A 22,730-nucleotide genomic window follows, 5' to 3' on the forward strand; every position below is an offset into this window, starting at 1 on the left:
TTCAACTAGGTAAAATGTGTTAATACCTGAAGTGATATTAAAATAGGCTTATCCTTGGCTAGTGTGGCTCAGTGGACTGAGCACTGGCCTGTAAACCAGAAGGTCACTGGTTTGATTTCCTGTCGGGGCTCATGCCCAGGTTGCAGGCCAGGTCCCAGGTTGGTGACATGTGAGAGTCAACAGATGATGCACATCAATGTTTTTCTCCTTCTCTTCCTCCCTCCCTTCCCTGCTTTCTTAAAGTAAATAAATAAATGTTTTTTAAAAAGTAGGTTTAGCCCTCTGACAATAGTGTAATTATTCCATCATTGCTTTGGGGTATGTTGTTTTTATTGGCTTATTAAGAGACACTATTCTCCCTGGCTGGTGTAGCTCAGTGGATTGGGCGCGGGCCTGGGAATCAGAGCAACCGCGGTTCGATTCCCAGTCAGGGCACATGCCTGGGTTGCAGGCCAGTTCCCATCAGGGGACACACGAGAGGCAACCATACATGGATATTTCTCTCCACTCTCTCCTTCCCTTCCCCTCTCTCAAAAATAAATAAATAAAATATTAAAAAAAAAAAAAAAAAAAAAAAGACACTATTCTCCCTGGCTGGTGTAGCTCAGTGGATTGAGCGCAGGCCTGGGAATCAAGCAACCACGGTTCGATTCCCAGTCAGGGCTCGTGCCTGGGTTGCAGGCCAGTTCCCATCAGGGAACACACAAGAGGCAACCATACATGGATATTTCTCTCCCTCTCTCCTTCCCTTCCCCTCTAAAGATAAATAAATAAAATCTTTAAAAAAAAAAGCATCTAAAAAGAGACACTGTTCTGTGTAGTATTGGCTTGTGAAATTCCCTCAGTGAACCCATGTTAAATAAATTATTAGGAAAGGTAAATAAAATAAAATAGATTTATTTTACCCTTATATCATGTTTATTAAGTTTGCTTTTCATAGCGTCAGTATCTCAATAATGTCACATGGAAGCAAAAGTATTGCTCTTCACAAAAATGTATATATTATATTTTCTTTGAATTTTTAGGATAGCTGTAATCCTGATTATATTATAAATATCAGAATTTAAACATTAATATTTTGTAATTAAAATATGTAGATTGCCATACCTGCAGTGATATTTTTAGGAGAATCGTATTTAATTTATATGGTATAAAACATAGGTAAAATGATTTGATTTATAACTTTGGATCATTCTAATGGTTATTATGTTATTTATTATTCAGAATGCTCTGATGTTCCTTTTCCTAGTGCTCCCCCTTGATTTGATAAAGAAGTTTATGTAGAACAGATTGACGGTTTTAGAAAGCTAGAATTTTTATCAGAAATTTTTAGTGAGAAATTCTTCGGCTGTATCTAGCATTTGAAAAATTCTAGGGGAAATTCTTATATATTTAATAAATAATTTAAAATTCACAAGTAGATGCATAAATTAGTGGTACTTTTTTAATGATTATATAATTAAGGCACATATGAAGGTCTTTGCTTACTTATATAGAGATATAGAAGGAATCTTTTGGCACAGAGTTTAATATTATGGTATATCATGTAATAAATATAGTGGAACACAGACTTTATGCTGTGGTACTTTGGGGAGTCAAAAAAGAAATCTTACCACAAGGAATGTAAAATGCTATTTGACTATTTAAGTCAGACATTGATGGAGTAATTATTACTTATTGCCTTGCTCACTGAATGCTTATCAAGTACATTCTAAAATGTGTTGCAGACTTCTAATGTTTTAAAAAATATCTTAATTGGTTTTCTGGGGTTAATGGAAGTTCTGTCCATTTATTAAGGGACACCAAATGCCCCAGGTATAAAAAAATTCTCCCTCTGAAACTAATAGAGTGATGTTCTGAAACATGCTAAATAGAAGACAATCCAAGGAGTGATCAAGAGAGAAAAACAAATCAAGAAGAATGTTATTTTAGATTTGAATACAAAGAAGAAAAAGATTGACTTCCATAATTTTGCCTCAATTTTTAATGAGTTGTGATATTTAAATATGTAGAGATGGGATTTTAAATAACCTGTGTAAGTTTGTCTTTGAAAAACAGTACAGTTTCACTGGTTGATTTAGAAGGTTTTCGTAGACTTATATGAAATGTATTGTGTCCACTTTTCTTTTTATAATTTCTTCTCCATCCCCCACCCACCTGTAGGCACATATGTTGACTTGTGGATCTGTTTTTAAAGAAAATAGCAATATGTTCACTTGATACTTTCCTTTACAATAGGTCTGATTATTTTCGCAACTTTGTAGATTCTTGTCTCCAGAAAATCCCTCAGGATCGCCCTACATCAGAGGAACTTTTAAAGGTCAGTTTTATTATACTTTGTTTTCTACCCCTAGGAAATTATTTTAAGGAATGTGTTTTATTCCTTTTTGATTCTGAACAGTATTAAGATTGCTCTACTAGTTTTTACTAAAACAATAATTTTATATATTGTTCTTTCTTGGTACTTATCTCAAGATGCTAGGTTTTTCATTTTTTTTTCAAAATTGATTAGTTGCTTTTACCATGGCTGAATAGAAGTATAGTTCAATATTTAAAATAGTACCAAATGTCTGAATTGTTATATGTACAAGAATAATATTTATGACTTATAATGATAAAATTTAATTTATGTGGCATAGTGTTATATTTCGAAGTTGGCAAAACATAGTGCAGCTTTGAATTTAATTTTTATATCTATAATATTTTATGTATTGATCTTTCCTATATTAAAATAATATGAAAGAAAGTGAAGTAATGTGGTATACATATATATATTTATGTAAATACTGTGGGAGAAGAGATTTCAAAAGAAACTTAAAATGTATATTCCGGACTTCCCTCAAGATGGAGGCATAGGTGGAAATGCTTTGCCTTCTCGCACAACCAAATCTAAAAACAACATTTTAGCAACAATAAACAGCCAAACCACAGAAAATTGAACTATATGGAAGTCTGACAACAATGAACCATTCAGCTAGACCAGTAAGAGGGGCAGAGCCAGCAGCAGAGCTGGTCGGGCAAAAAAAAAAATATCCCCCAACCCAGGCAGCCAAGGGCAAATCCCAGGTGTGGGGTAGCAACGGGCGGGCCCAGTGAAGGCGCAAGGTGGCTGGCTGACGCGATCACACATTTGCGTGTAGATAAAGCAGCGAAGGAGCAGGCAGTGAGACAGAGTGGGTAGGCCCCAGCAGCAGGGAAAAGTAGAGGGGACCACTATTGCTCTCTCTCTGACCCCGCCCCCACATACAGTGTCACAAACCAGCGACCTGTGTGGCCCTGCCCTGGTGAACAACTAAGGTTCCTCTCCTCATACATAACAGGCAAGAACAGATCAAAACATGGCTCAAGAAGAGCTCAGCCCCAGAGCCCATAAATCTAAGCAAACAAGAGATTACCAACCTATCAGATGCACAGTTCAAAACACTGGTGATCAGGATTCTTACAGAACTGGTTGATTTTAGCCACAAACTAGAGGAACAAATGAAGGCTAAACTAATTGAAATGAAGAGAAATGCACAGGAAACCAATAGTGATGGGAAGGAAACTGGAACTCAAATCAAGGGAGTGGACCAGAAGGAAGAAAAAAATGACCAAACAGAAAAGGATGAAGAAACAAGAATTCAAAAAAATGAGGAGAGGCTAAGGAACCTCCAGGACATCTTTAAACACTCCAACATCTGAATTACAGGGGTACCAGAAGGGGAAGAGGAACAGCCACGAGTGGGAACTTTATTTGAACAAATAATAAAGGAGAACTTCCCCATTCTGGCAAAGGAAATAGAATTCCAGGAAATCCAGGAAACTCAGGGAGTCCCAAAGAATTTGGACCCAAGAAGGAACACACCAAGGCACATCATAATTATATTAGCCAAGATTAAAATGAAGGAGGGAATCCTAGAAGCAGCAAGAGATAAGGGGACAGTTACCTACAAAGGAGTTCCCATCAGACTGTCAGCTGATTTCTCAAAAGAGACCTTCCAGGCAAGAAGGGGCTGGAAAGAGGTATTCCAAGTCATGAAATCCAAAGACCTACAACCAAGATTGCTCTATCCAGCAAAGCTTTCATTTAGGGCATGAAAGGGCAGATAAAGTGCTGCCCTCAGATAAGGTCAAGTTCAAGGAGTTCATCATCACCAAGCCCTTATTATATGAAATGTTAAAGGGATTTATCTAAGAAAAAGAAGATTAAAGAAGATGAACAGTGAAAGGACAAAAAGCTCACAGTTATTAATAACCACACCTAAAACAAAAGCAAACTGAGGACAGCTAGATCAGGAGCAGAACCATAGAAATGAAGATCATATGAAGCATTAGCATCAGGGGAGTGGGAGAAGGAGAAGGGGAGAGAAGGTACAGAAAATAAGTAGCATAGACAGTAGATAGAAAATAGGGGGGAGGGCAAGAATAGTATGGGAAATATAGAATCTAAAGAACTTGACATGTGGTCATAAACAAAAGGGGGAGAATGGTGGGGGAGGAATATGCAGAGTGGAGGGGAATGAAGGTGGGGAAATAGAACAACTGCAATGGCATAATCAATAAAATATATTTTTAAAAATATATATTCTCAAGAGGGCAGCATGGGCAGATATGCCTGTCCTCTTCTCACAGTGACATCAAAATTACAACTAAAATCTAGAAAAACTATCACTCAGGACCATTAGAAATTGAGTTGAATGGACGTCTGACAAGTATGGAATTAAAGAAACTACATCCATCCAGACTGGTAGGAGAGGTACAGATGCAGAATGGGTAGGTCCCATACCCACGTCTAATGTATAAAAATTCAAGAAGGCTGTCTTGGGGCGAGGAGTCCTGGCCCCTCACCAGAACCCTCAGCCCAGGAAAACAGTACCCGGAAGATAAGTCCCCAAAACTTGTGGCTATAAAAATCAGCAGGGATTCAGTCAGTGGAAGAAACATCTTGAGCCCCAAGTAGTTGGTCTTAAAGAACCCACACAGGCTCACCTACTCAGAATCACTCCCTCTGACCTCCAATGCTGGGGTGGCAGCTTAAAGGGCACCAGTGGTATACTGGGAGAGGCAGAAATGGCTGGCATCTGGGTGAGCAGGGGCCAATGTCCCTTTTCTGACCCTCCCCCTGTAGAGCCACAGAACTGGCAGGCTGGTGCCATATTTGAGACTCCATCAACCTCGCTGACACTATTTGACCTGTCTTGGAAATCCCCAGAGACTCTACTCCATCCCGTTTACAGACCCACCCAAGCTGCTTTTCTATATGAATGGCTGGTCTTGGCTCATGCTGCACATCTTCCTAAATCCTCTCATACAAGCAAAAGCTGGCTGGCCTCAGTGAGCTCCAGGCCCAGCATTAGCAGCAGTCATCCTAGATTCACAGCTTGGCTTTGCCTGGGAATCTTGAAGAGATCCCAAGATTCCCAGGCAAAGGAGAGGGATGAGCTAGACACATGTAGCATCCATCTCAGATTGCTTTATAGCTCAGAAAGGGTGGCCCCAGGCAAAACACAGGTGGGGGCTGACCTTGGCCTATACCATCTGGGAAATTCCAGAGCCGGTGCACCCAGTGGATAGCTACAGACCACGCCAGAAAGCACTACCAGCCTGCCTCTACACAGCTGATTATCTAGAGAGGATGGAGGTTGGTGGTCAGTGGTCATACCAATCCTTATAGCTGACTGACCTGGGTAAATCCCTTCCAACAGCAACCAGCGCTCAACTACAAGAGGAGGGTGTACTTTGCCCACACAAAGGGCACACCTCAAGTACCTAGCTTGGGTGATATGGGAGGCTGTGCCAGTAGACTCTACAGGACACCTACTACATCAGGCCACACTACCAAGACAGAGAGTCAGAGCAGCTCTACCTAATACATAGGAATACACACAGGGAGGCTGCCAAAACCAGGAGACATAGAAACATGGCCCAAATGGAAGAAAAGATGAAAACTTCAGAAAAAGAGCCAAGTGAAAAGGATAAGCAAACTATCATATGCAAAGTTCAAAACACCGTTTTTGAGGACGCTTAAGGAACTTAGAGACAACTTCAGTAGCATGAAAAAGATCCAGTCAGAAATAAAGGATACACTGATTGAAATAAAGAACAATTTACAAGGATACAGCAGTAGAGTGGATTAAGCCAAGTATCAAATCAATGATTTGGAACATAAGGAAGCAAAAAACAACCAATCAAGAACAACAAAAAGAAAAAAGAATCCAAAAAATGAGAATAGTATAATAAGCAGCCTTTGGGACAACTTCAAGAGGTCAAGAAGGAGAAGAGAAAGAACAAGAAATTAGAAATCTGCCCTGGCTGGTGTAGCTCTGTGGATTGAGTGTGGGCTGCAAACCGAAGGGTCGCCAGTTTGATTCCCAGTCAGGGTGCATGAGGGCCAGGACCCCAGTGGGGGCCATGTGAGAGGCAACCACACATTATTGTTTCTCTCTTTTAAGAGAGAGAGAGAGAGAGAAATTGGAAATCTATTTGAAAAATTAATGAAAGAAAATTGCCCCAATTTGGTGAAGGAAATAGACATGCAAGTCTAGGAAGCACAGTGAGTCTCAAACGAGATGGATGTAAAGAGGCCCACTCCAAGTCACATCATGATTAAGCCAAAGGTTCAAGATAAAGAAGAGAATCTTAAAAGCAGCAAGAGAAAAGCAATTAGTTTAGTTAACTACATGGGAGTTTCCATAAAACTGCCAGCTGATTTCTTAAAAGAAACTTTGCCAGGCTAGAGGGGTGGGCAAGAAATATTCAAAGTCATGAAATGCCCCTACAGCCAAGGCTGCTCTACCCAGCAAAGCTATCATTTAGAATCAAAGGGCAGGTAAAGTGCTTCCCAGACAAGGAAAAACTAAAGGAGTTCATCATCACCAAACCATTATTACATGAAATGTTAAAGGGTCTTATTTAAGAAAAACATGAAGATCAAGTACAAAATAGCACTGGTGATGAAAAGTACAATACAGGAAATGGAATAGCCAAAAAACTTATATACATGACGCGTGAATGCTTGCCTGTATGGCACTTGCCTGAGGGAGTCGGGGGTGCTGGGTGGAGGTGAACAATGAGGGCAAAATCAGGACAACTGTAAAAGCATGATCAAATTAAAAATTTTTTTAAATGGATATTTTTGTTTCTCCTAGAAATGCATTTTTCTAACTTAATGAAAATATTTTTTAAATCATGTGAGTTCTATTCAATTTTCATTAGATTTGGTTGTCTAAATACATGCTTGGTATATATATCCTTTATATTCTAAAAAATATTATTTCATTTGGAGGTTCTTTTATTAATAACAATAAAAGCGTTGTTGAAATTTGTATAATTCTTAAAACATATAGATAAGACATTAGTAAGTCTGATTTGACTCTATTTGTGACCCTAAGGAATTTTGTTGATTTTTTTACTACAGGATATAAGCAGACTATTATTATATGAAAGTTTTAAAATCTCAAAGAGATTTAGTTTACTTTCACTGACACACAGCACTTAAAGATACAAAGAAAATCTTGAGATATATATATTCAATAGTATAATTTGCTGCCATAGTATGTCAAACAGCAATATAAAGTTTCAGAAATGCTTGGGGAATTCTGAACAGTAATCTCACTCATAGTCTCAGAAATGAAAGCCTGAATAAATAAGTACTTAAGATAGTAGCAACAAAAACTTCAGTATACTGGGAATTATTTTACTGAAATTATCAGAATGTATATTAGAAATACACATTTTTTAATAAGCAGGCTGAATAATATAAGTAGTGGTACATACAAAAAAGCTTAGGCTCAGGAAAAAGGAAGAATGTGACTGCCTTCTTATGCTTGCCTAAGCATAAACTCTTGATAATAATTCAGCCCACCATGGCCAGGTATTTGGTATTTGGAGACTAGATCTCAGGCATGCACATTGTATTCATTTACCTGTATTGAATACTTGAGTGTATTGGCACAGCCTTATTGGAAACGAATGGAAGTATCCATCAGGTACTTCTTTTTCTTTGGCCTAATTGTATTTTTGTCACAGTCCATTGTAAAGAAAAAAAAGTAATAGAAAAAAGTTTTTTTTTAATGTCTGAAGCTGTTTATCTCAGAAATAAAAATTGGAAATAACCATCCAGAATTAGGGTAATGATTAAATAATTTTGGCATAAACATTTGATGAAATATTCTGTAGGCATATGTTTATGAGTTGAAATAACATAATACAACAGTGCAGTATAATAAAATATATTGCCCTGGCTGGTGTAGCTCAGTGGATTGAGTTTGGGCGGTGAATCAAAGGGTCGCTGGTTTGATTCCCAGTCAGGGCACATGCCTGGGTTGCAGGCCAGGTCCCCAGTGGGGGCCACATGAGAGGCAACCACACACTGATGTTTCTCTCCCTCTCATTCTCCTTCCCTTCCCCTCTCTCTAAAAAAATAAGTACATTAAAAAAATAAAAATAAAAGTGTACACTATAAAAAATATAGTATAACTTTGCATAGTGAATAAATAAATTTAAAATAACAAAGAAGGTTAAAGTGTAATAAGAATTCAAGGGTATCTCATAAACTCAAGGTAGAAGGTATCTTTCTGCAATCTCTATGCTGTCTATCTACAAGTTGAAATTTGTACATGGGCAATTTATGAAAAGAAATACACCATCTCAGGGCTGTAAAGTACAGCATAGGGAATGTAATCAATAATATTGTAACAACTATGAATGGTACCAAGTTGGTACTTGATGTATTACAGGGATCATTTCATAAGTTATTCAAACATCTAACCATTATGCTGTATATCTAAAAATAATGTTGAATGTCAACTATAATTTTAAAAAGAAAGAAAGAAGAGAAAATAGAAAAGAAATATACCAAAATGTAACAGTGGTAATCCTAACGGTGGAATTGTTCTTTCTGCTTTTCTGTATTTGATAGGTTAAGCTTTATTAAATGTTCGTGGTAAAAACCACTAATAATATAATGGCTTTTAATTAACTGCTAGTGTTTTATAAAGTGTTTCTTATGCAACATATAAAGGAGCCTATAACACCCAAGTTTATGTAATATAAAGCTACCATCAGTAAATAAATTGTTGAATCCTAACTCAGAACTGAACATGGTTTATATATGAAATCAGCAGGTCTGTAATATATAAACCTTTATTTAGCCTTTATCTAGGGCTCTAATTTAAGAATTGAACTTATGCTCTCTCCCTCCCAGGAGCACACACTCATTTTTTCCTCCCCCGTATCCATTCCCCCCCACCCCACAGGCATGCATCCTAAACCCAAAGGGACCCCAAGAGACTTACAACCAGGGAGCAATGGGCAGCGGCAGCGGCTCTTACCAGGCTGATTCCCTGATTCTGTCCCCAAGGCCCGCATTATTCTGACTTCTTAGTGAGCCAAAGTTGCCCCTCCTAGGCTCATTTCCCCATTTCCCCATTTAATCCCTCTCCAGTTGCTTCTTCTATTCTAGGTCCTTACTTGTTTCACTGTCCCCAGCTTTAAAAAAAAAATCTGAACTTAAATGTTAGTGTTTATTTAGACGTTTTGATTATTTTAACTCAGCATTTTCAGTTGGCTGACAAAGGTATCACGTTCAAAGTTTTTATGATATGTGCAGGGGTAGTTATGTAGGCATAGAGTGTATATGTGTAAATGACAACTTTGTAAGTGTAAGAAGTCAAAATATAAAAATTTGATAGCTATAAATTATAAGCATTAGCTATCATAATTCTTTAGGATAGCAATTCTATGATCTGAGAAAGGGTACAACTGAAAAAATATATAGGTTTTAGTCTGACTTTTACCTTCTCCTATGCAGCACATGTTTGTTCTTCGGGAGCGCCCTGAAACAGTGTTAATAGATCTCATTCAAAGGACAAAAGATGCAGTAAGAGAGCTGGACAATCTGCAGTATCGAAAGATGAAGAAACTCCTTTTCCAGGAGGCACATAATGGACCAGCAGTAGAAGCACAGGAAGAAGAAGAGGTAGAAACTTAGAAATTACTCAAATATTGAGTCCTCTTTATTAGCAGCTTTCCTAATGCAATTTGTCTTGCCATGAATCTTTTAGATCAGTGGTTCCTAAATTGTGTTTTTTTAAACATGGGTCCTGTAAGATCCCAAGTGGGAAAAAATATTTTGAATTATTTAAACCCAACCCTTTCATAGTGTTCATTAGCATAGAAAAGCTCTGCAAAGTCTTTTATTAAAAAAACATGTCCACTGTTATTTAGTCTAGTCCCTTTTAAATCTCTTGGCCATTCAATCTTTTTTTTTTTTTTTAACTTTTGTAAGGATTTGAAATGATAAACTCTGGAAGTTGTCATTATTCACTCAGAAGTCATTACAAAATTAGTAGGCATTCTACTCTATCACCAGGGACCATTTATTCTTTTCAGTTCTGCATAGTTCTATTCCATTTACATAGTTCTAAAATACTCATTTTACAGATGAGTATTTTAGAAGTACAAATGGAAGTATAAATTTGCAATAGAAATGCTAAAGAACTTCCTCACAGGGACATATATAGCTTATTTGTAGATCTGTCACTCTAAATATTTTCAGTTTTCTTCTTCGCTCCTGTCTGAATTCCAAAGCTTTTGTATTGCTTGCCAGTGAAAGAGATCACTTTGCATTCTGACACCAGAAGCATTAGTTACTTTTTAAAATAGCACTGCATAATTAATGAACTATATAAAATACAGTACTTTCTCATAGTTTTGGGTTTTGTGTTTATTTTGTTTTAGTCTTACAATAATCATTACAAAATTGTTGGACTATTTTAAATATAGGAAATTTTTTAGCAAAGTTGTGAAATTAATAAAACTAATATAGTTAAATCTGTAGTTTTAATGTAGTGTCTCTGATAGGCTAGGGATATAAGTTCATATATGTGTGTATATATAAGCTTATATATATATATATATATATACACACACACACACACACACACACACACACACACACACACTGGTATGTATACCTATGTATAGAGTGAGATACACACCATGTGTCTATATATTAATTAAATTCTGCATATCTTACAGAATTTTGATATGATAAGACTGCTGTAATGTTGGTGCCCAGATACCATTTCTTAACCTGGTAATTTCAGAAAAGCAGTTTCATGATTGTGATTAACTATATAAGTAATATGTAATTTACAATTCACACAAAAATAGATAGGAATTAATGTTAATTATTTGGTGGTAGAGGATAGGCTAGAGACCATGTCATGAGGAAGAAAAAAATAAACATAAAATATTTTAATAAAAAAATAACTAAAAAAGGTTGTTTACAGGATTTTTAAAATGGTTGGGGCTTGTTTTAACCATGGGAATCACCATGATTCCCATGTTTTAACCATGAGGAATGAGCAGAATCTCTATAGATAGCCCATGAGATAAGTAGTAAAAATGAATTTTAGAAAATGCTATACATTGGAAATAACCCAGAACTGATGACCATCCTTTTTTGCATGGTTGTTTTTTTTTTAATTAACTTATTGGTCATTTTTATGTGTTTATTGCCAAGTAACAGTTGGTAAACTTCATGGTCTTGACAAATAAAGAGAATTTCTCACGATGGACCTCTGACTTTCTAAAGACTGTGTGCGAGCAATGCAAAAGAAATACAGATATTTGAACCTCACACTCTTTTCCCTTAGGAACAAGATCATGGTGTTGGACGGACAGGAACAGTGAATAGTGTTGGAAGTAATCAATCTATTCCCAGTATGTCCATTAGTGCCAGTAGCCAAAGCAGTAGTGTTAACAGTCTTCCAGATGCCTCAGATGACAAGAGTGAGCTAGATATGATGGAGGGAGATCATACTGTGATGTCCAATAGTTCTGTCATCCACTTAAAACCTGTGAGTATTTGGGTTTCAGTGAAAACTTTGAACTTTGGTAAATAATTTTCTTTATCTGTTTAGTTTAAGAGGAGTTTTTTGTTGTTTGCGGTTGTGTGTTTGTTTTTGTTTGGTTGGTTGTAGGGTTTGGTGTTTTGTTTTGTTCTGTTTTTGATGTTTCAGAAGTTTGGAACAATAGGCTTGTTAATTCCCGATTTAAGACTTGCATTTAAGAAACTAATGTTTTGAGAACTCCAAAAGAATATTTTTTAAATCTTAGAAGAAAGAAATACAGAAATATAACATGTATTATTTGAAGTTACTTAGATAGAAAATAAAGTCATTTAAAGTAATAAGTATACACATAAAATTAATGATCATAGTTGCCTTCTAGGAGCAAGAGAAATGGTTAGGATGATCAGAAATAGCTTTTGTATTACCCATGTTTACATCTTTAAAATAAAACTGAGTGTAGTTGCAGAAAATGATAAATTCTGGGTGTCACAAATTTAGGGGTGTTTGCTACATTATTCTTTGTATTTTCAAGTCCATAATTTTAAGTTTTCTTGCAAATATTTGAAGGTCAATACTTCTTTTTAGCAATGAATAAGAATGCTTTCTTTTTAACTTTATAGCTTTCTGTAGGTATTACCTGGGATGTTAGTAGGCATGTTAGCCAGAAATTGGAACCAGCACAGTTGTCCAATGATGAGTGAATGGATAAACAAAATGTGGTATATACATCTAATTATTCAGCTATGAAAAGGAATGAAATTCTGATACATGCTACCTCAAGTGAATCTTGAAAACATTATGTCAAGTGATACAACCCAGATGCAAAAAGATAAATATTGTGTAATTCTACTTATGTGAAATACCTAGACTAGGCAAATTCTCATGGGCTATAGAAAGTAGATTAGAGGTTACCAGAGACAGAATAGAGGATGAAATTGAAATTTTTTGTTAATGGATACAGAGTTTCCAATTGGGGTAATAAAAAAGTTTTGGATATAGTGGCAATGATTGCACAACATTGAGAATGTAATTAATGCCACTGAATTGTATACTTAAAAATAGTTAAAATGGGAAATTGTGTTGAGTTTTTTAAAAATTTAGAAAGTTCTTAAGAATTATTAGATAAGTAGTAGTGTTATTCAGAGCAAAATCATGTTTAATTTTTATATTCTTAGTAATAGAATCAGTGATATAAAAGATTAGTCCCACAATTAGTTGGTTCCTATTTCAGTTGATTTCTCTTTAGTTAATGAACCAAAGTAATATATAAGGAATGTTGTCAATTTATAACTATTTTTTTAATTACTTATCTTGGATATTTGACTAAAGTAATATAAAGATATTTTAAGCTATATTTTCCCTTCTAAAACCTAAGAGCATTAGAGTAATTAATTTTATTACTGCTGTGTTAAAATACTGCCTGTTTCATTTTCTTTATTTTCAAGCCATATTAAAACTTTTCAATTTCTCATATAATGAGTAGGATATAAATAAATCTAGCCTTATACATTTCCTTATTGTGACTCTATGTGCTATTTCATACACTGAAGAAATAGTGTCTCCTAATTCTAATTATATTGAAAATACAATATCAGCATTCCACATTTTTGTTTTTGCTTTTTAAATGATGACTTTTTAGATTTGTTGGTCAAGTTGTCTTTAAATTAATTTTCTTGAAAAGTTCAAACAAACTGGCTCACCTCAGATAGTGTTGTCTCTTTCTTTGTCCAGGAGGAAGAAAATTACAGAGAAGAGGGAGATCCTAGAACAAGAGCATCAGATCCCCAGTCTCCCCCACAAGTATCTCGTCATAAATCACACTATCGTAATCGAGAACACTTTGCTACTATACGGACAGCATCACTGGTAGGTACTTCCCCTGAAATAGAAGTATATTTTTCATTTTGGACCTTGGCATCTGTACTCAAATATAACTCTTTGTATTTGAGGTGTATTTTGCAAAAAATTCATTCACTTTTTCAGTGTTTGTTATAAGAAAGACTATACAAAAACACTCAGATTTTGATATTATCTTCAAAACATGTACATAAATAACTAGTATGTTAGAATATATTAAATGCTTAAGAGAGCTATAAGATACTAAATAGGAATTCAAATTACTTTTAATTCAGGGCATAAAGGAAGTATTTATTTATAAAACTAATTGTTTGAGCCTTAATTGGTTCTAGGCTCAAGGGAAAGGAGAAATGTTATTTCCACATAAGAATTAACCATAGGCCCTGACTGCTGTGACTCAGTGTGTTGGGTGTCATCCTTTGTACTGAAAGATAGTGGTTTGATTCCTGATCAGGGTGCATACATGGGTTGTGTGTCTTTCCTGGTTGGAGGCATGAGAAAGGCAGCCAATCAATGTTTCTCTCTTTCTCCTGCTCTCTAAAAATAAATATATATTTTTGATCTTTAAAGAAAAGAAAGCATTAACAACAGAAAATACTGAGGCTAACCAAAATGAAGGGGAATGTTTGTGAAATGTCAGGCAATCCAATTTGATATACCCAAAACGTAATTCTTCTGATTTCCCAAATAACAATAAAAAATGGATTGTTTGTTCATTTCAGGAACATTTATTTATTTGTTTGTTTGTTTATTTATTTATTTATTTGCCAAATGGTTATTATATTTTTCAGGCTTTAAGACATTTTGCTTATTTTTAACTGTACTTTTCATTTCTCTAATTGGTTTATAGCCTTTATTTCTTTTTTAATTATATTTATTAGGTAGTCGCTGGTTAACAAAATTATACAGGTTTCAGATGCACAATTCTACAACACACCATCTGTACAGTGTATTATGTGTTTACCGCCCTGGGTCAGGTCTTTTCCATCAGCATTTATTCCCCCTATACCTTCTTCCAACTCCCCCACTTCCCCCCACATCACTGTTATTGCCACACTGTTGTTCAAGTCCAGGAGTTCTCTCTCTCTCTCTCTTTTTGCTTAATCCCCTCCTATCCCCAACAGCTGTCAGCTTGCTTTCTGTCTGTGGATGTGTCTCCTTTTGCTTATGAATTCATTTTGTTCATTAGATTCCACATAGGAGTGAAATCATATGGTACTTGTCTTTCCCTGACTGGCTTATTTCACGTAGCATAATGCTGTCTAGGTCATCTATGTTGTTGCAGAGGGTAAGATTTACTTTTTTTTAATATAGCCGAGTAGTATTCCTTTATGTAAATGCGCTGTGGCTTTTTTTTTTTTTATCCACTCATTGACTGTTAGACACTTGGGCTTTTTAAGTGGAATACCTATAATCCTGATCAGTCAGATAAGGAGAACCAAAACCTAATAAAGGATTCTAAGGATAGAAAGAAATTATATTAAAATGTCATAGGAAATGTAGGGTATTGGAACATATGACAGAAAAAAGATATGGGAGTTATCTGAATTATCAACTACATGGACAGATTTTATAAATTCCATGCTGTGACCCTTGAATCTGTATAGCATATGGGTTCATGAACACTATCTCCCATCATAATTCAGGTTCCTTTTTACTATTCTGCAACATCCAAATGACTCTTCGAACAGAGCAAATAGCAAAGTTGCTTAATTTTATTCATGACTATTGTAAGTACCTCGAGTGGAACCAGTTTATGGGGAAACATCTTTGTGACTTGGCATATATTAAGTGTTTCTCAGGCAGGTCTCCTGTCCCAAAATTTGGCTCCCTCAAATTAATTTTTAAAACTTAAGTTATGGATTTAGAAAACTTAAGATTCATATCCTTAAACTTAAAGACTTCATTTATTTCAAATAAAATTCAGAGTATGTAGATTAATGTAGAAAGATAAGTATAGCTATATTATTTAATATATTCAGTATATTTACCATATGCTATAATTCGGTCTCTTTTGCCTTGGATTTTTTCCATAGAATAAAATGCACAGATCTTAGGTATTTATTCAGTTTGAAGAGTTTTTACAATAGTACATACCTATGTTAACCATCACCTACAAAAACAAGCTTTGTAAAATTTCATATAATACCAGAAAGTTTCCTTTATATCACTCTTTAGTCGGTTCCCCGTTTTAATGACCACTACTTTCTGTTTCTTCACTATTGTCAGGTTTAACTGTTTTTGGAATGTCTGTAAATGAAATCACACAGAACTTACTCTTTTATGTTAAGCATATTTTGCTCAGCTTAATGTTTTTAAGATTCATCTATGTTGTTGTGTTCAGTCTTTTTTATTACTATAAATAGTTTTCCATTGTATGGATATACTACTATTTTATTATTCATCCTTTTTGTTGATGAGAATTTGGTTTGAATCTCATTTTGAGCTATTACACATAGGTTGCTATAAGTATTCTTGCACAAGTCTTTATGTTACGCGACTGTGATGTTTTAATTTCTTTTTGGTAAATACCTAATTGTAAAACTGCAAGCTCAAAAGGTATATGTATGTTTTCATTTATAAGAATGCCAAACAGTTTTCCCAAATGGTTGTACCATTTGACTTGTCCATTAGCAATGTATAAGAGTACCAGTTGGTTCACATCCTCTTCAGCATTTGGCATTGTCAGTCTGTCTTATTTTAACCATTCTAGTGGGTGTCAAATGAAATCTTTATTTTTTAAAATATTTATTTATTTTTAGAGAGAGGGGAAGGGAAGAAGAAAGAGTGGGAGGGAAACATCAATGTGTGGGTGCCTCTCATGGGTCCCCTACTGGGGACCTAGCCTGCAACCCAGGCATGTGCCCCGACTAGGACTCGAACCAGTAATTCTTTGCTTCACAGACCTGCACTCAGTCCACTGAGCTACACCAGCCAGGGCTCAAATGAAATCTTACAGTGGTCTTTTTTTCTTTTTTTTTCCATTTCTCTATGACTTAAAGATACTGCCAATATCAGCCTTTCATATGTTATTGTTGGTTCTTGTACTTTCTTTTCTTAAAATATATTTTATTGATTATGCCATTACAGTTGTCCCATTCCCCCCCTTCATTCCCCTCCACCTTGCACACCCCCTCCCCCACCTCTCCCCCCTCTTTAGTTTATGTCCATGTGTCACAAGTTCTTTAGATTCTATATTTCCCATACTATTCTTGCCCTCCCCCCTGTCTATTTTTTTACCTATTGTCTATGCTACTTAGTCTCTGTACCTTCTCCCCCCTTCTCCTTCTCCCACTCCCCTGTTGCTAACCCTCCATGAGATCTTCATTTCTATGGTTCTGCTCCTGATCTAGCTGTCCACTTAGTTTGCTTTTGTTTTAGGTGTGGTTGTTAATAACTGTGAGTTTGCTATCCTTTCACTGTTCATCTTTTTTATCTTCTTTTTCTTAGGTAAGTCCCTTTAACATTTCATATAATAAGGGCTTGGTGATGATGAACTCCTTGAACTTGACCTTATCTGAGAAGCACTTTATCTGCCCTTCCATGCCCTAAATGAAAGCTTTTCTGGATAGAGCAATCTTGGATGTAGGTCCTTGTCTTTCATTACTTGGAATACTTCTTTCCAGCCCCTTCTTGCCTGTAAGGTCTCTTTTGAGAAATCAGCTGACAGTCTGATGGGAACTCCTTTGTAGGTAACTGTCTCCTGTTCTCTTGTTGCTTCTAGGATTCTCTCCTTCATTTTAATCTTGGGTAATGTAATTATGATGTGCCTTGGTGTGTTCCTCCTGGGGGGGTCCAACTTCTTTGGGACTCTCTGAGCTTCCTGGACTTCCTGGAGGTCTATTTCCTTTGTCAGATTGGGGAAGTTCTCCTTTATTATTTGTTCAAATATCTTTTCCACTTGTTGCTCTTCCTCTTCTCCTTCTGGTACCCCTATCATCCGGATGTTGGAATGTTTAGAGGTGTTTTGGAGGTTCCTAAGCATCTCCTCATTTTGTTGAATTCTTGTTTCTTTATTCTTTTCTGTTTGGTCATTTTTTTCTTCCTTCTGGTCCACTCCCTTGATTTGAGTCCCAGTTTCCTTTCCATCACTATTGGTTTCCTGTGCATTTGCCTTCATTTCACTTAGTTTAGCCTTCATATGTTCCTCTAATTTGTGACTAAAATCAACCAGTTCTGTAAGAATCCTGATCACCAGTGTTTTAAACTGTGCATCTGATAGTTTGACTATCTCTTGGTCGCTTAGAAGTATTGGCTCTGGGGCTTCGAGCTGTTCTTCTTGAACCATAATGTTTTGGTCTGTTTGTGCTTGTTACATATGAGGGACAGAGCCTTAGGTGTTCACTAGGGTGGGGTGACACAGTTACTGGGTTGTGATGCTGTATGTGGGGGCGGGGCCAGAGAGGGGCAATGGCATTTGTTCTGTGCTCTCTGGGATTTTGGTCCCCTCTCCTGCTTCCCACAAGCAGATTGGGCCCTTCTGGTGCTGGTTCCTGGGTGTGTGGGCTTGTGCACCCTCCAGGACCCTGTGGGTCTCTCTAACAAACTCTCTGTGAGCCTGAGAGCCTCTTCTGGCACCTCAACCCCTGAAAGTTTTTTCAGTTGGTCCTTTTAGGCTTTATTTCCCGGCACTAGGGCCCTGGGTTGTGCGGTCTGTCTCACTGCTCGCTCCTTTGCCTGTTTTATCTCTGCTAATGTGTGACCTTGGTCAGCCAGCTGCCTTGTACCCTCACTGGGTCCTCTCGTTGCCACCCCACGCCTGGGATCTGCCAACCACCGCTTGCGTACCTAGGTCAGTCTGGCCACTTTTTCCTGCCAGCCAGCCACTGATTCCACCCCTCTTAACAGTCTGGCTGAGTGGTTCGTTGTTGTTGGACTTTCATACAGTTCAATTTTCTCTCTGATTTGGTTGTGTTTTTGTTACTAAATCTTTGTTGTCTTTAAACTTGGTTGTGCGAGGAGGCACAGTGTTTCCACCTATACCTCCAAATTGGCCAGAAGTCCAGGTACTTTCTTTAGTGAAGTGTTTCATTGAGTCTTTTGCCTGACTTCTTGTTCAGAGGCTCATCCTTTTATATTGCTTTGTAAGAGTTCTTAATATAGTCTGAATGCAAGTATTATATCTCATATAGATCATGTAACTTTCTCCATCTGTGATTTAACTCTTCTTTTTTTTACTGTTGATTAGAAATTAAATATTTTTTTTAGTTTTAAAATCCAGTTTGAATAACCCAGTTAAAATATGTGTAAAGGACTTGAATAGCCATTTATCCAAAGAAGATACACAAATGGCCAACAGCACATGAAAAGATGTTCATCATCAGTTTTAATTAGGGAAATGCAAGTCAAAACCACAATGAGGTACCACCTCACATCCACTAAAATAGCTATTAAAGAGAAAAGAATAAACAGAAAATAAGAAGTGTTGGAGAACATACAGAGAAATTAGAACTCCTGTACACTGCTAGTAGGAATGTAAAATGATTGGACTCCTGTGGAAATAGTTGATTATTCCTCAAAAAGTTAAACATAGAATTACCACATGACCCAGCAATTCTACTCCAAGGTGGATACCCTAAAAAATTGAAAAAAGGTATTTAAACAAGTACATGTACACACATGTTCATAGTAGCATTGTTCACAATAGCCAAAAGGTAGAAACAACACAAATATCCACAGTATATGAATGGATAAACAAATCATGGTATATGCATACAATGGAATATTAGCTAAAACAAGGAATGAAGTACTGATACATGCTATACAACATGGATGAAACTTGAAAACATGCTAAATGAAAGAAACCAGCCACAAAGGTCACGTACTATATCATTCTATTTATATGAAATATCCAAAATAGATATTCAGAATAGATAAATCCAGAGCCAGAAAACAGATTGGTGGATACCAAAAGGGAAGAATAGGGTAGCAACTGTGTAACAGATAAAGGGTTTCTTCTCAGGTGATAAAAATATTTTGTAACTAGATAGAGGTGGTGGTTGCATAAAATTATGAATGTAATAAATGCTGTGTTCACTTTAAAAATGATTAATGTTATGTGAATTATTTCACCTCAATTAAAAAATTCAGTTAATACTTTTTTTCTTTTATGCTCTGTGCCTTTTGTGTACCCAAGAAATATTTGCCTACCCCAAAGTCATGAAGATATTCTGTGTTTTCTGCTTTATGATTCTGGATTTTATGTTTAGGTTAAATAATTCATTCCAAATTAATTTTTTCATGTAGCATAATAGAGGAGTCAAAGTTTTTATTTTTTAATGCAGAGAGTCAATTGTTTTAGCAGGATTTGTTTAAAAATGCTTTTCTTTCCTCTTTGAACAACCTTGGTTATTTGGTAGAAATCAAATGAATATGTATGGATCTCTTTCTAGATTTTATTCTGTTCCTTTGATCTAGTGAACCTATCCTTAAAGCCACACTATTTTTATTACAGAAGTGTATGTCTTCCAACTTGTTTGCCCCTCAGGATTGTTTTGGCTATTCTAGGTCCTTTGCATTCCCATATAAATTTTAGAACCAGCTTGTCTGTTAGTTTAGAATACCTGCTGGATCTTTAACTGGGAAGTGCTAGCTGAGATCTTTTATATTAATTGCCTACTTAATAGTTGAGTGGTCTAAAATGTCTTTGAAAGAAAAATGTTTTATATTATTTTATTCTTTTCTTCTAGGTTACAAGGCAAATGCAAGAACATGAGCAGGACTCTGAACTTAGAGAACAGATGTCTGGGTATAAGAGAATGAGGCGGCAACATCAAAAGCAGCTGATGACTCTGGAAAATAAGCTAAAGGCTGAGATGGATGAACATCGCCTCAGATTAGACAAAGATCTTGAAACTCAGCGTAATAATTTTGCTGCAGAAATGGAGAAGCTTATCAAGAAACACCAGGCTGCTATGGAAAAGGAGGTGGCTGATTCAGTATTGTTATTTATTCTAGCTTTTGATCACCTCAGAATTAGCCAAGGTAGCATTTTGGTGTTAGGACATCTGTTCCCCAGAACCAAACACATTAACTAGAGAAAGGAAGAAATATTTATATAACGTGTATAAAATCAAGTTCTTAAGGATTGCCGGTTCCATTCCCAGTCAGGAACACATCAGAGGCAACCAAACATTGATGTTTCTCTTCTCTCTCTCCCTCCCTCACTTCCTGTCTCTCTAAAAACAAATAAATAAAATGTTTTTTAAAAATTTAAAAAGTACTGAGTCTGGGAACCAATGAAGATGGGATCATTTCCTGACATTTGATAGTTTCATAATGTCACAGTAGTAAGTCCTTCAATATGCTAGGCCTTGCATCCCCTGGTTACTGAGTTTGATAAATCACCCTCAATAGGAGATTTAGGTCTCAAAACAGTCATTCATAATTCTCTGTGTATTTTTTTTTAACTTTTTAAAATTTATAGCAGGATTTTTATGTCAGAATAGTTAAAGATTGTTATATAGGGAAATTTAGAGGTTATAAATTAAGATAAAGATTTAGTCTATTATAAATATCATTCTACCATATGATAATGCTATATTTTTAAGGAATCTTATCATGTGAAACATTTTCTTCTGTTTTTTGTATCCCATCTGTTTTCTTTTATTTTGAGAGTCACGTTTTTCGAGTAAAGTGAAAACTCAGTAAATTCACACAAAATCATCAAATATGTCTGACTACTTTACACTGAGGCATTATCATAGTTACCCTGTTCACCTTTTCCCTCCAAAAGAGAAAAGCCATTCTCTCATAATAGTAGAGAAGTTAGTAAAATAATTTATGCTGTAAATAAATAGTTGATTTTAAAATAATTTGATGAAAGAATGTACAGATATTTAGAATTCTTTTGGGCTTTGGGTAGTATTTTTAATAACTTGAGAAGAGATAGAAACTAATCTATTGCCCTGGTCTGATAGCTCAGTTAATTAGAGCAGCACCCTGATACCCCAGGGTTGTGAGTTTGGTCCCCAATCAGGGCACATGTAAGAATCAACCAATGAATGAATGCATGAATGGGTGGAACAACAAATGATCTCTCGTTCTCTTTCTCTCTCTCTCTCAAATCAATAAATAAAAAAATAAAAACATATTTAGGAAAACAATTTATGAAACAAAATGTGCAATATGATTACAAATTTGTTTAAGCTATATAGATACATGAAAAAATTAGGAAGGGTTTGCACTGAAATTTATATTGGGTATTTCTGGGTGCTGAAATCATGTAAGATTTTTCTCCTTTGTGTTTTTATGTATTTCCTAAATATTCTACAATGGATATATATTACATTTATAAGCAAAAGTAAATTAGTATAATATATATAATATTTATATGTAATAGTATATATAAAATATTTTCATATTTAATGTATAAATGGAAGGTCAGTGTTTCATTTGAAGATGAATATGATTATATTGTTTAATATACAAGTAAATCTAGATAAAAGGTCATGATTTAGTTATATTTTTAGATAAATATATATTTGTTTTGTTTCAGTGTGGGACGGGCGTACTCTATGTTAAATGAAAAAATAGTGGGAACTTTTGACTCTGTAAGAGACCAGTATTTTAAAGTGAATTTTATTTTACTGGTTCTCCCATCCAAGTACTAACCAGGCCTGACCCTGCTTAGCTTCCAAGATCAGACAAGATCGGGCACGTTCAGAGTGGTATGGCCATAGATTACTGGTTCTCTAAAATTCATATAATAAAAGATTTGAGTAGTACTTATTAATAGTTATTTGGGAGTTTTTATTTTAGTAGGGCTTATACTGATTTTATGTTCTTGAGGGAACAAAAGTATCTTTAGTGATGTGTATTAAACTGCTACTTTGAATCTACTTAATTAATTTGATCCATTTTTAAAATTTCTTACAGGCTAAAGTGATGGCCAATGAGGAGAAAAAATTCCAGCAACATATTCAGGCCCAACAGAAGAAAGAACTGAATAGCTTTTTGGAGTCCCAGAAAAGAGAATATAAACTTCGAAAAGAACAACTTAAGGAGGTACTTACTTTATTAAAATTTTCAAGCCAG

At 35.7% G+C, this 22,730-nt stretch overlaps 1 protein-coding gene across 5 annotated transcripts in view; it reads left to right on the forward strand.

Annotated features, from left to right (window-relative positions):
* TAOK1 (TAO kinase 1) overlaps nucleotides 1-22,730 on the forward strand; it is a 155,836-nt gene that overhangs the window by 105,252 nt on the left and 27,854 nt on the right. For all 5 annotated transcript variants that reach the window (XM_053662773.1, XM_037162886.2, XM_053662776.1 and 2 more), the window contains 6 exons: nucleotides 2,239-2,320; nucleotides 9,791-9,958; nucleotides 11,640-11,843; nucleotides 13,569-13,703; nucleotides 20,384-20,620; nucleotides 22,572-22,700. In XM_053662773.1, the coding sequence (XP_053518748.1) occupies nucleotides 2,239-2,320; nucleotides 9,791-9,958; nucleotides 11,640-11,843; nucleotides 13,569-13,703; nucleotides 20,384-20,620; nucleotides 22,572-22,700 (955 nt within the window). The remainder of the gene's footprint in view (nucleotides 1-2,238; nucleotides 2,321-9,790; nucleotides 9,959-11,639; nucleotides 11,844-13,568; nucleotides 13,704-20,383; nucleotides 20,621-22,571; nucleotides 22,701-22,730) is intronic.

This window comes from Artibeus jamaicensis, unplaced genomic scaffold (assembly GCF_021234435.1).
Source record: "Artibeus jamaicensis isolate MK-2021 breed Jamaican fruit bat unplaced genomic scaffold, CSHL_Jam_final contig_2790, whole genome shotgun sequence".
NCBI classification, from domain to species: Eukaryota; Metazoa; Chordata; class Mammalia; order Chiroptera; family Phyllostomidae; genus Artibeus; species Artibeus jamaicensis.